Source organism: Petromyzon marinus, chromosome 83, assembly GCF_048934315.1.
Source record: "Petromyzon marinus isolate PM22_M1 ecotype Great Lakes invasive population chromosome 83, UKy_Petmar_22M1.pri1.0, whole genome shotgun sequence".
NCBI lineage: Eukaryota > Metazoa > Chordata > Hyperoartia > Petromyzontiformes > Petromyzontidae > Petromyzon > Petromyzon marinus.
Window position 1 is genome coordinate 764,155 of NC_133748.1, and position 13,084 is coordinate 777,238.

The 13,084-nt window shown below is 53.9% G+C and overlaps 1 protein-coding gene across 1 annotated transcript in view; it reads left to right on the forward strand.

Moving 5' to 3' along the window:
* SMC3 (structural maintenance of chromosomes 3) overlaps positions 1-13,084 on the forward strand; it is a 124,844-nt gene that overhangs the window by 94,355 nt on the left and 17,405 nt on the right. The window contains 4 exon segments of the mRNA XM_076057531.1: positions 4,250-4,408; positions 8,615-8,722; positions 11,266-11,374; positions 12,419-12,666. Of these exon segments, the coding sequence (XP_075913646.1) occupies positions 4,250-4,408; positions 8,615-8,722; positions 11,266-11,374; positions 12,419-12,666 (624 nt within the window).

The following is a 13,084-nucleotide window of genomic DNA, read 5'->3' on the forward strand; positions in this document are numbered from 1 at the left end:
TGGTATTAGTGGTGGTGGTGGTGGTAGTGGTGTTGATATCACACCGTGGTATTAGTGGTGGTGGTGTTGCTATCCCACTGTGGTATTATTGGTGGTGGTAGTGGTGGTGGTGTTGGTATCACACCGTGGTATTAGTGGTGGTGGTGGTGGTGGTGTTGCTATCACACCGTGGTATTAGTGGTGGTGGTGTTGGTATCACACCGTGGTATTAGTGGTGGTGGTGGTGTTGGTATCACACCGTGGTAGTGGTGGTGGTGTTGGTATCACACTGTGGTATTAGTGGTGGTGGTGGTGTTGGTATCACACCGTGGAATTAGTGGTGGTGGTGTTGGTATCACACCGTGGTATTAGTGGTGGTGGTGGTGTTGGTATCACACCGTGGTAGTGGTGGTGGTGTTGGTATCACACCGTGGTATTAGTGGTGGTGGTGGTGGTGTTGCTATCACACCGTGGTATTAGTGGTAGTGGTGGTGTTGTTGCTATCACACCGTGGTAGTGGTGGTGGTGGTGTTGTTGGTATCACACCGTGGTATTAGTGGTGGTGGTGTTGGTATCACACCGTGGTATTAGTGGTGGTGGTGGTGGTGTTGCTATCACACCGTGGTATTAGTGGTAGTGGTGGTGTTGTTGCTATCACACCGTGGTAGTGGTGGTGGTGGTGTTGTTGGTATCACACCGTGGTATTAGTGGTGGTGGTGTTGGTGTTGGTATCACACCGTGGTATTAGTGGTGGTGGTGTTGATATCACACCGTGGTATTAGTGGTGGTGGTGGTGTTGGTGTTGGTATCACACCGTGGTATTAGTGGTGGTGGTGGTGTTGGTATCACACCGTGGTATTAGTGGTGGTGGTGGTGGTGTTGCTATCACACCGTGGTATTAGTGGTGGTGGTGGTGTTGGTATCACACCGTGGTATTAGTAGTGGTGGTGGTGTTGGTATCACACCGTGGTATTAGTAGTGGTGGTGGTGTCACACCGTGGTATTAGTGGTGGTGGTGGTGTCACACCGTGGTATTAGTGGTGGTGGTAGTGGTGGTGTTGGTATCACACCGTGGTATTAGTGGTGGTGGTGTTGATATCACACCGTGGTATTAGTGGTGGTGGTGGTGTTGCTATCACACTTTGGTATTAGTGGTGGTGGTGTTGCTATGACACCGTGGTATTAGTGGTGGTGGTGTTGCTATGACACTGTGGTATTAGTGGTGGTGGTGGTGGTAGTGTTGCTATCACACCGTGGTAGTAGCGGTGGTGGTAGTGGTGGTGTTGGTATCACACCGTGGTATTAGTGGTGGTGGTGGTGGTGTTGCTATCACACCGTGGTATTAGTGGTAGTGGTGGTGTTGTTGCTATCACACCGTGGTGTTAGTGGTGGTGGTGTTGTTGGTATCACACCGTGGTATTAGTGGTGGTGTTGGTATCACACCGTGGTATTAGTGGTGGTGGTGGTGTTGTTGGTATCACACCGTGGTATTAGTGGTGGTGTTGGTATCACACCGTGGTATTAGTGGTGGTGGTGGTGTTGGTATCACACCGTGGTATTAGTGGTGGTGGTGGTGTTGTTGGTATCACACCGTGGTATTAGTGGTGGTGTTGGTATCACACCGTGGTATTAGTGGTGGTGGTGTTGCTATCACACCGTGGTATTAGTGGTGGTGGTGGTGTTGGTATCACACCGTGGTATTAGTGGTGGTGGTGGTGTTGGTATCACACCGTGGTATTAGTGGTGGTGGTGGTGTTGGTATCACACCGTGGTAGTGGTGGTGGTGTTGGTATCACACCGTGGTATTAGTGGTGGTGGTGGTGGTGTTGCTATCACACCGTGGTATTAGTGGTAGTGGTGGTGTTGTTGCTATCACACCGTGGTAGTGGTGGTGGTGGTGTTGTTGGTATCACACCGTGGTATTAGTGGTGGTGGTGTTGGTATCACACCGTGGTATTAGTGGTGGTGGTGGTGGTGTTGCTATCACACCGTGGTATTAGTGGTAGTGGTGGTGTTGTTGCTATCACACCGTGGTAGTGGTGGTGGTGGTGTTGTTGGTATCACACCGTGGTATTAGTGGTGGTGGTGTTGGTGTTGGTATCACACCGTGGTATTAGTGGTGGTGGTGTTGATATCACACCGTGGTATTAGTGGTGGTGGTGGTGTTGGTGTTGGTATCACACCGTGGTATTAGTGGTGGTGGTGGTGTTGGTATCACACCGTGGTATTAGTGGTGGTGGTGGTGGTGTTGCTATCACACCGTGGTATTAGTGGTGGTGGTGGTGTTGGTATCACACCGTGGTATTAGTAGTGGTGGTGGTGTTGGTATCACACCGTGGTATTAGTAGTGGTGGTGGTGTCACACCGTGGTATTAGTGGTGGTGGTGGTGTCACACCGTGGTATTAGTGGTGGTGGTAGTGGTGGTGTTGGTATCACACCGTGGTATTAGTGGTGGTGGTGTTGATATCACACCGTGGTATTAGTGGTGGTGGTGGTGTTGCTATCACACTTTGGTATTAGTGGTGGTGGTGTTGCTATGACACCGTGGTATTAGTGGTGGTGGTGTTGCTATGACACTGTGGTATTAGTGGTGGTGGTGGTGGTAGTGTTGCTATCACACCGTGGTAGTAGCGGTGGTGGTAGTGGTGGTGTTGGTATCACACCGTGGTATTAGTGGTGGTGGTGGTGGTGTTGCTATCACACCGTGGTATTAGTGGTAGTGGTGGTGTTGTTGCTATCACACCGTGGTAGTGGTGGTGGTGGTGTTGTTGGTATCACACCGTGGTATTAGTGGTGGTGGTGTTGCTATCACACCGTGGTATTAGTGGTGGTGGTGGTGTTGGTATCACACCGTGGTGTTAGTGGTGGTGGTGGTGTTGTTGGTATCACACCGTGGTATTAGTGGTGGTGTTGGTATCACACCGTGGTATTAGTGGTGGTGGTGGTGTTGTTGGTATCACACCGTGGTATTAGTGGTGGTGTTGGTATCACACCGTGGTATTAGTGGTGGTGGTGGTGTTGGTATCACACCGTGGTATTAGTGGTGGTGGTGGTGTTGTTGGTATCACACCGTGGTATTAGTGGTGGTGTTGGTATCACACCGTGGTATTAGTGGTGGTGGTGTTGCTATCACACCGTGGTATTAGTGGTGGTGGTGGTGTTGGTATCACACCGTGGTATTAGTGGTGGTGGTGGTGTTGGTATCACACCGTGGTATTAGTGGTGGTGGTGTTGCTATCACACCGTGGTATTAGTGGTGGTGGTGGTGGTGTTGGTATCACACCGTGGTATTAGTGGTGGTGGTGGTGGTGTTGGTATCACACCGTGGTATTAGTGGTGGTGGTGGTGGTGTTGGTATCACACCGTGGTATTAGTGGTGGTGGTGGTGGTGTTGGTATCACACCGTGGTATTAGTGGTGGTGGTGGTGGTGTTGGTATCACACCGTGGTATTAGTGGTGGTGTTGCTATCACACCGTGGTATTAGTGGTGGTGGTGGTGTTGGTATCACACCGTGGTATTAGTGGTGGTGGTGGTGTTGGTATCACACCGTGGTATTAGTGGTGGTGGTGGTGGTGTTGGTATCACACCATGGTATTAGTGGTGGTGTTGCTATCACACCGTGGTATTAGTGGTGGTGGTGGTGTTGGTATCACACCGTGGTATTAGTGGTGGTGGTGGTGTTGGTATCACACCGTGGTATTAGTAGTGGTAGTGTTGGTATCACACCGTGGTATTAGTGGTGGTGGTGTTGTTGGTATCACACCGTGGTATTAGTGGTGGTGGTGGAGTTGGTATCACACCGTGGTATTAGTGGTGGTGGTGGTGGTGTTGCTATGACACTGTGGTATTAGTGGTGGTGGTGGTGTTGGTATCACACCGTGGTATTAGTGGTGGTGGTGGTGGTGTTGGTATCACACCGTGGTATTAGTGGTGGTGGTGTTGGTATCACACCGTGGTATTAGTGGTGGTGTTGATATCACACCGTGGTATTAGTGGTGGTGGTGTTGATATCACACCGTGGTATTAGTGGTGGTGGTGGTGGTGTTGGTATCACACCGTGGTATTAGTGGTGGTGGTATCACACCGTGGTATTAGTGGTGGTGGTGTTGGTATCACACCGTGGTATTAGTGGTGGTGGTGTTGGTATCACACCGTGGTATTAGTGGTGTTGTTGTTGCTATCACACCGTGGTAGTGGTGGTGGTGGTGGCGGGCCGTGGCCCTGTTGGTATGACGCTGCTGTGCTGGTGTGACGCTTGCGGAGTGCAGCAGCGTAGCCTACAGAGCCTGGAGGCGAGTCTGCGTGCCATGGAGTCAACTCGTGAATCGCTCAAGGCCGAGCTGGGTACAGACCTCCTGTCCCAGCTCAGCGTGTCGGACCAACAGCGAGTGGACGCCCTCAACGACGAGATACGGGCGCTGCAGCTGGTGGGTGAGGGTGGTGAGAGTGGGTGAGGGAGGGAGAGCGGGTGGTGAGGGAGAGTGAGGGTGGTGAGGGTGGTGGTGGTGATGGTGGTGATGGTGATGGTGGTGGTGGTGATGGTGGTGGTGATGGTGGTGGTGGTGGTGATGGTGGTGGTGATGGTGGTGATGGTGGTGGTGATGGTGGTGGTGATGGTGGTGGTGATGGTGGTGGTGGTGATGGTGATGGTGGTGGTGATGGTGGTGGTGGTGGTGGTGATGGTGATGGTGGTGAGGGTGGTGAGGGAGAGTAGGTGGGTGAGGGTGGTGAAGGTGGTGAGGGTGGGTGGGTGAGGGTGGTGAGGGTAGTGAGGGAGAGTGGGTGGGTGAGGGTGAGTGAGTGGACGCCCTCAACGACGAGATACGGGCGCTGCAGCTGGTGGGTGAGGGTGGGTGAGGGTGGTGAGGGTGGTGAGGGAGAGTGGGTAGGTGAAGGTGGTGAGGGTGGTGAGGGTGGTGAGGGTGGGTGAAGGTGGTGAGGGAGAGTGGGTGGGTGAGGGTGGTGAGGGTGAGTGGGTGAGCAGGTAGGTGAGCGGGTGAGTGAGGGTGGGTGAGGGTGAGTGGGTGATGGTGAGTGAGGGTGGTGAGGGTGAGTGGGTGAGGGTGGGTGAGGGTGGTGAGGGTGGTGAGGGTGGTGAGGGAGAGTGGGTGGGTGAGGGTGGTGAGGGTGAGTGGGTGAGGGTGGGTGAGGGTGAGTGAGGGTGGTGAGGGTGGTGAGGGTGAGTGGGTGGGTGGGTGAGGGTGGTGAGGGTGGTGAGGGAGAGTGGGTGGGTGAGGGTGGTGAGGGAGAGTGGGTGGGTGAGGGTGAGTGAGTGGTGAGGGTGAGTGGGTGAGGGTGAGTGAGGGAGAGTGGGTGGGTGAGCGGGTGAGTGAGTGGACGCCCTCAACGACGAGATACGTGCGCTGCAGCTGGTGGGTGAGGGTGGGTGAGGGTGGTGAGGGTGGTGAGGGTGAGTGGGTGGGTGAGGGTGGTGAGGGTGAGTGGGTGAGCGGGTGGTGAGGGTGGTAAGGGTGGGTGAGGGTGGTGAGTGGATGGGTGAGGGTGGTGAGGGAGAGTGGGTGGGTGAGGGTGGTGAGGGTGAGTGGGTGAGTGGAAGGGTGGTGAGGGTGGGTGAGGGTGAGTGAGGATGAGTGGGTGAGCGGGTGGGTGAGGGTGGTTGAGGGTGGTGAAGGTGGTGAGGGTGAGCGGGTGGGTGAGGGTGGTGAGGGTGGGTGAAGGTGGTGAGGGTGGTAAGGGTGGTGAGGGTGGGTGAAGGTGGTGAGGGTGGAGAGGGTGGTGAGGGTGGGTGAGGGTGGTGAGGGTGGTGAGGGAGAGTGGGTGAGTGGGAGGGTGAGTGGGTGAGCGGGTGGGTGAGGGTGGTGAGGGTGGTGAGGGTGAGTGGATGGGTGAGGGTGGTGAAGGTGGTGAGGGTGAGTGGGTGAGTGGGAGGGTGAGTGGGTGAGCGGGTGGGTGAGGGTGGTGAAGGTGGTGAGGGTGGTGAGGGTGGTGAGGGTGGGTGAGTGAGTGCGCGAGTGGGCGAACAGGTGAGCGAGTGGGTGGGTGGGTGAGAGGGCGAGTGGGTGGGTGGGTGAGAGGGCAGGTGTGTGACTGTGTGTGTGACTGTGTGTGTGACTGTGTGTGATTGTGTGTGTGACTGTGTGTGTGTGTGGGGTGTGTGTGTGACTGTGTGTGTGACTGTGCGTGTGACTGTGTGTGTGTGTGTGACTGTGTGTGTGTGACTGTGTGACTGTGTGTGTGACTGTGTGTGTGTGACTGTGTGTGTGACTGTGTGTGTGTGTGACTGTGTGTGTGTGTGACTGTGTGTGTGTGTGACTGTGTGTGTGTGTGACTGTGTGTGTGACTGTGTGTGTGTGTGACTGTGTGTGTGTGTGACTGTGTGTGTGACTGTGTGTGTGACTGTGTGTGTGACTGTGTGTGTGTGTGACTGTGTGTGACTGTGTGTGACTGTGTGTGTGTGACTGTGTGTGTGACTGTGTGTGTGTGTGACTGTGTGTGTGACTGTGTGTGTGTGTGTGACTGTGTGTGTGTGTGTGACTGTGTGTGTGTGTGACTGTGTGTGTGTGTGACTGTGTGTGTGTGTGACTGTGTGTGTGTGTGTCACTGTGTGTGTGTCACTGTGTGTGTGTCACTGTGTGTGTGACTGTGTGTGTGTGTGTGTGACTGTGTGTGTGACTGTGTGTGTGTGTGACTGTGTGTGTGACTGTGTGTGTGTGACTGTGTGTGTGTGTGTGACTGTGTGTGTGACTGTGTGTGTGTGTGACTGTGTGTGTGACTGTGTGTGTGTGACTGTGTGTGTGACTGTGTGTGTGACTGTGTGTGTGACTGTGTGTGTGTGTGACTGTGTGTGTGACTGTGTGTGTGACTGTGTGTGTGACTGTGTGTGTGACTGTGTGTGTGACTGTGTGTGTGTGACTGTGTGTGTGTGACTGTGTGTGTGTGACTGTGTGTGTGACTGTGTGTGTGACTGTGTGTGTGACTGTGTGTGTGTGTGTGTGACTGTGTGTGTGTGTGACTGTGTGTGTGACTGTGTGTGTGTGTGACTGTGTGTGTGTGTGACTGTGTGTGTGTGTGACTGTGTGTGTGACTGTGTGTGTGTGTGACTGTGTGTGTGTGACTGTGTGTGTGTGACTGTGTGTGTGTGTGTGTGTGACTGTGTGTGTGTGTGACTGTGTGTGTGTGTGACTGTGTGTGTGTGTGACTGTGTGTGTGTGTGTGACTGTGTGTGTGTGTGACTGTGTGTGTGACTGTGTGTGTGACTGTGTGTGTGACTGTGTGTGTGACTGTGTGTGTGACTGTGTGTGTGTGTGACTGTGTGACTGTGTGACTGTGTGTGTGTGTGACTGTGTGTGTGACTGTGTGTGTGTGTGACTGTGTGTGTGTGTGACTGTGTGTGTGTGTGACTGTGTGTGTGTGTGACTGTGTGTGTGACTGTGTGTGTGACTGTGTGTGTGTGTGACTGTGTGTGTGACTGTGTGTGACTGTGTGTGTGACTGTGTGTGTGTGTGACTGTGTGTGTGTGTGACTGTGTGTGTGTGACTGTGTGACTGTGTGACTGTGTGTGTGTGACTGTGTGTGTGACTGTGTGTGTGACTGTGTGTGTGACTGTGTGTGTGTGTGACTGTGTGTGTGTGTGACTGTGTGTGTGACTGTGTGTGTGACTGTGTGTGTGACTGTGTGTGTGTGTGACTGTGTGTGTGTGTGTGACTGTGTGTGTGACTGTGTGTGTGTGTGACTGTGTGTGTGACTGTGTGTGTGTGTGACTGTGTGTGTGTGTGTGACTGTGTGTGTGTGTGACTGTGTGTGTGACTGACTGTGTGTGTGACTGTGTGTGTGACTGTGTGTGTGTGACTGTGTGTGTGACTGTGTGTGTGTGTGTGACTGTGTGTGTGTGTGACTGTGTGTGTGTGTGACTGTGTGTGTGTGTGTGACTGTGTGTGTGTGTGACTGTGTGTGTGTGTGACTGTGTGTGACTGTGTGTGTGTGTGACTGTGTGTGTGTGTGACTGTGTGTGTGTGTGACTGTGTGTGTGACTGTGTGTGTGACTGTGTGTGTGACTGTGTGTGACTGTGTGTGTGTGTGACTGTGTGTGTGACTGTGTGTGTGACTGTGTGTGTGACTGTGTGTGTGTGTGTGACTGTGTGTGTGTGTGACTGTGTGTGTGTGTGACTGTGTGTGTGACTGTGTGTGTGTGACTGTGTGTGTGTGTGTGACTGTGTGTGTGTGTGTGACTGTGTGTGTGTGTGACTGTGTGTGTGTGACTGTGTGTGTGTGACTGTGTGTGTGACTGTGTGTGACTGTGTGACTGTGTGTGTGACTGTGTGTGTGACTGTGTGTGTGTGACTGTGTGTGTGTGTGACTGTGTGTGTGTGTGTGTGACTGTGTGTGTGTGACTGTGTGTGTGTGTGACTGTGTGTGTGTGTGACTGTGTGTGTGTGTGACTGTGTGTGTGACTGTGTGTATGACTGTGTGTGTGTGTGACTGTGTGTGTGACTGTGTGTGTGACTGTGTGTGTGTGTGACTGTGTGTGTGTGACTGTGTGTGTGTGACTGTGTGTGTGTGACTGTGTGTGTGACTGTGTGTGTGACTGTGTGTGTGACTGTGTGTGTGACTGTGTGTGTGTGTGTGACTGTGTGACTGTGTGTGTGACTGTGTGTGTTGTGTTGCGAGAGTAGGAGAATCGCCAGCTGCTCAACGAGCGAATCAAGTACGAAAGCATCATGACTCGCCTGGAGACGTACCTCAATGAGAACCTACGCAAGAGACTGGACCAGGTGGAAGCGGTGAGTCACTCACAACTCACTCAGCCACTCACTCACCCACCCACTCACTCACTCATTCACTCACTCACTCACCCACTCACTCACTCACCAACTCACTCAGCCACTCACCCACCCACTCACTCACTCACTCATTCACTCACTCACTCACTCACCCACTCACTCGCCCACCCACTCACTCACCCACTCACTCACTCACCCACTCACTCATCCACTCACTCACCCACTCACTCACCCACTCACCCACTCACTCACCCACTCACCCACCCACCCACTCACTCACCCACTCACTCACTCACCCACTCACTCACCCACCCACCCACTCACTCACCCACTCGCTCACCACTCACCCACCCACTCACTCACCAACTCACTCACTCACTCATTCACTCACTCACTCACCCACTCACTCACCCACTCGCCCACCCACCCACTCACTCACCCACCCACTCACTCACCCACTCGCCCATCCACTCACTCACCCACTCACCCACCCACCCACTCACTCACTCACCCACTCGCCCACCCACTCACTCACCCACCCACTCACTCACCCACTCGCTCACCACTCACCCACCCACTCGCCCACCCACTCACTCGCCCACCCACTCACTCACCCACCCACTCACTCACCCACTCGCTCACCACTCACCCACCCACTCACTCACCAACTCACTCACCCACTCACCCACTCACTCACCCACCCACTCACTCACCGACTCACTCACCCACTCACTCACCCACTCACTCACTCACCGACTCACTCACCCACTCACTCACCCACTCACCCACTCACTCACCCACCCACTCACTCACTCATTCACTCACCCACTCACTCACTCACCCACCCACCCACTCACTCACTCATTCACCCACCCACTCACTCACCCACTCGCTCACCACTCACCCACCCACTCACTCACCAACTCACTCACTCACCCACTCACTCACCCACTCATTCACCCACTCACTCACCCACTCACTCACCCACCCACCCACCCACTCACTCACCCACTCACTCACCCACTCACTCACCAACTCACTCACCCACTCACCCACTCACTCACTCACCCACCCACTCACTAACCCACTCACTCACCTACTCACCCACTCACCCACTCACTCACCCACCCACTCACCCACCCATTCACTCATCCACTCACCCACTCACTCACTCACCCACTCACCCACCCACCCACTCACTCACCCACCCACTCACTCACCCACTCACTCACTCACCCACCCACTCACTCACCCACTCACTCACCCACTCACCCACCCACTCACCCACCCACTCAATGACAAAGATTCCCCGTGTAGCCTTAACAGGCTGTAGGGGCAAGTGCTGTTAGCGAGCACCTATGAAGGCCGGCACAGCACACGAGGGGGTGGGTGGCCAGCACCACGCCCGGCCGCCTTTGTCTTCCCAGTGCTAGCGATGGTTACTACACCACCACCGCTACACCAGCTACTCATTCGAGGCCCAGGACCGGTTCAGATAATCGTCACCGGTGTTGGCTCGGTTTTGTAGCACAGCGCTAACCACTACACGACCGCTCCCCACTGTGTCTCGTTGTGTCTGTCTCTCTGTGTCTCTCTGTGTGTCTCTGTGTGTCTTTGTGTCTCTCTGTGTCTCTCTGTGTCTCTCTGTGTCTCTGTGTGTCTTTGTGTCTCCCTCTCTGTCTGTCTGTGTCTCTCTGTGTCTCTGTGTGTCTTTGTGTCTCTGTCTCTCTGTGTCTCTCTGTGTCTCTGTGTGTTTTTGTGTCTCTCTCTCTGTCTGTCTGTGTCTCTCTGTGTCTCTGTGTGTCTTTGTGTCTCTCTCTCTGTGTCTCTCTGTGTAGGAGCTGAATGAGATCCGTGAGACAGAGAGTAACAAGACTCTCAGCTCCACCAACTCTGTCTCTGTGTGTCTCTGTGTCTCTGTGTGTCTCTGTCTCTTCGTGTCTGTCTGTGTCTCTGTGTCTATGTGTGTCTGTGTGTGACTGTGTGTCTCTGTGTGTGACTGTGTGTCTCTGTCTCTTTGTGTCTGTCTGTGTCTCTGTGTCTATGTGTGTCTGTGTATGACTGTGTGTCTCTGTGTGTGTCTGTGTGTCTCTGTGTGTCTCTTTCTCTTTGTGTCTGTCTGTGTCTATGTGTGTCTGTGTGTGACTGTGTGTCTCTGTGTGTCTCTGTGTGCGTCTGTGTGTCTGTGTCGGAGCTTAAGGAGATCCGTGAGACAGAGAGTAACAAGACTCTCAGCTCCACCAACTCTGTGTCTCTGTGTGTCTCTGTGTGTCTCTGTCTCTTTGTGTCTGTCTGTGTCTCTGTGTCTATGTGTGTCTGTGTGTGACTGTGTGTCTCTGTGTGTGTCTGTGTGCGTCTGTGTGTCTGTGTAGGAGCTGAATGAGATCCGTGAGACAGAGAGTAACAAGACTCTCAGCACCACCAACTCTGTGTCTTTGTGTGTCTGTGTGTCTCTTTCTCTTTGTGTCTGTCTGTGTCTCTGTGTCTATGTGTGTGACTGTGTGTCTCTGTGTGTCTCTGTGTGTGTCTGTGTGTCTGTGTAGGAGCTGAATGAGATCCGTGAGACAGAGAGTAACAAAACTCTCAGCACCACCAACTCAGAGTTGGAGGCCTTCAACAAGCGCATCGGAGACACCACGAAACGCTCCGAGGGTGAAACACTCACTCACCAAAACGATCACCAGAACACTCACCAGAACACTCACCAAAACGATCACCAGAACACTCACCAAAACGATCACCAGAACACTCACCAAAACGATCAGCAGAACACTCGCCAAAACGATCACCAGAACACTCGCCAAAACGATCACCAGAACACTCGCCAAAACGATCACCAGAACACTCGCCAAAACGATCACCAGAACACTCGCCAAAACGCTCGCTCACCAAAACACCCGTTCACCAAAACACCCGTTCACCAAAACGCTCACCAAAACACTCACCAGACCGCTCACCAAAACACTCACTAAAACGCTTACCAGAATGCTCACCAAAACACTCGCTCACCAAAACGCTCGCCCAAATGCTCACCAGAACGCTCACCAAAACACTCGCTCTCCGTCTCTCTCCAGAGCTGGACGTGCTGACGGACAAGCTGGAGGGAGACATCAAGGAGCTCTGTGTGAGTGTGTGTGAGTGAGTCTCTCTCTGTGTCTGTCTCTGTCTCTCCGTGTCTCTGTCTCTCTCCCTGTCTCTCTCACCGTGTCTCTCTCACCGTGTCTCTCTAAAGCTGGACGTGCTGACGGACAAGTTGGAGGAAGAGATCAAGCAGCTCTGTGTGAGTGTGTGTGTGAGTGAGTCTCTCTCTGTCTGTCTCTGTCTCTCCGTGTCTCTGTCTCTCTCCCTGTCTCTCTCACCGTCTCTCTCTCCGTGTCTCTCTCCGTGTCTCTCTAAAGCTGGACGTGCTGACGGACAAGTTGGAGGGAGAGATCAAGCAGCTCTGTGTGAGTGAGTGTGTCTCTGTCTGTCTCTCCGTGTCTCTCCGTGTCTCTGTCTCTCTCCGTGTCTCTCTCTCCGTCTCTCTCCCTGTCTCTCTCTCTCTCCGTGTCTCTCCAGAGCTGGACGTGCTGACGGACAAGCTGGAGGGCGAGATCAAGCAGCTCTGTGTGAGTGTGTGTGAGTGAGTCTCTCTCTGTGTCTGTCTCTCTGTGTCTCTCTCCCCGTGTCTCTCTCTCCCTGTCTCTCTCTCTCCAGAGCTGGACGTGCTGACGGACAAGCTGGAGGGCGAGATCAAGGAGCTGCAGCGGACGATGGACTCGTGGAAGGGGCGCGAGAAGGAGCAGCTGGAGGCCATCAACCACGACGCCAAGGAGCTGGACAAGATGACTAATCGGCAGAGCATGCTGCTCAAGAAGAAGGACGACTACATGAAACGAATCCGGGAGCTGGGATCTCTGCCACTGGACGCCTTTGAGAAGTACCAGAACCTGTCACTCAAGCAGGTGAGGGTCTGCCCGTGTGTGTGTGTTGCCGTGTGTTTGGTATACTGTGTGTGTGTGTGAAGTCCGACTCAGTGGCCCGCGATCACAAATTCCTATTTAGCTCGGTCGAGAAAGCAACCTTGCAGCGCCCGAGCGTGATTAGGTGAAAGAAGGGTGATCCAATCTCCGAACCCCTGCTGCAAACCAGGGACAGGTGTGCGGATTTGCCGAGCAATTCTGTGAGGCGTACTGGGTGGGGGGTGGAGGTGGAGGTGGGATCCCTCAGCCAGGAAAACATCGTGGGAACAAAGTGGGGATGACCCTGCTGAGGCTGCGGTGCCTCAAATATTGGAGGAGGAAGTCACCCCCTGTGAGTGGCTGGCTGAGGTGCCATCTGCTGAGGAAGTACTGAGGGCGATCCGGAGTCTGAGACCAGGAA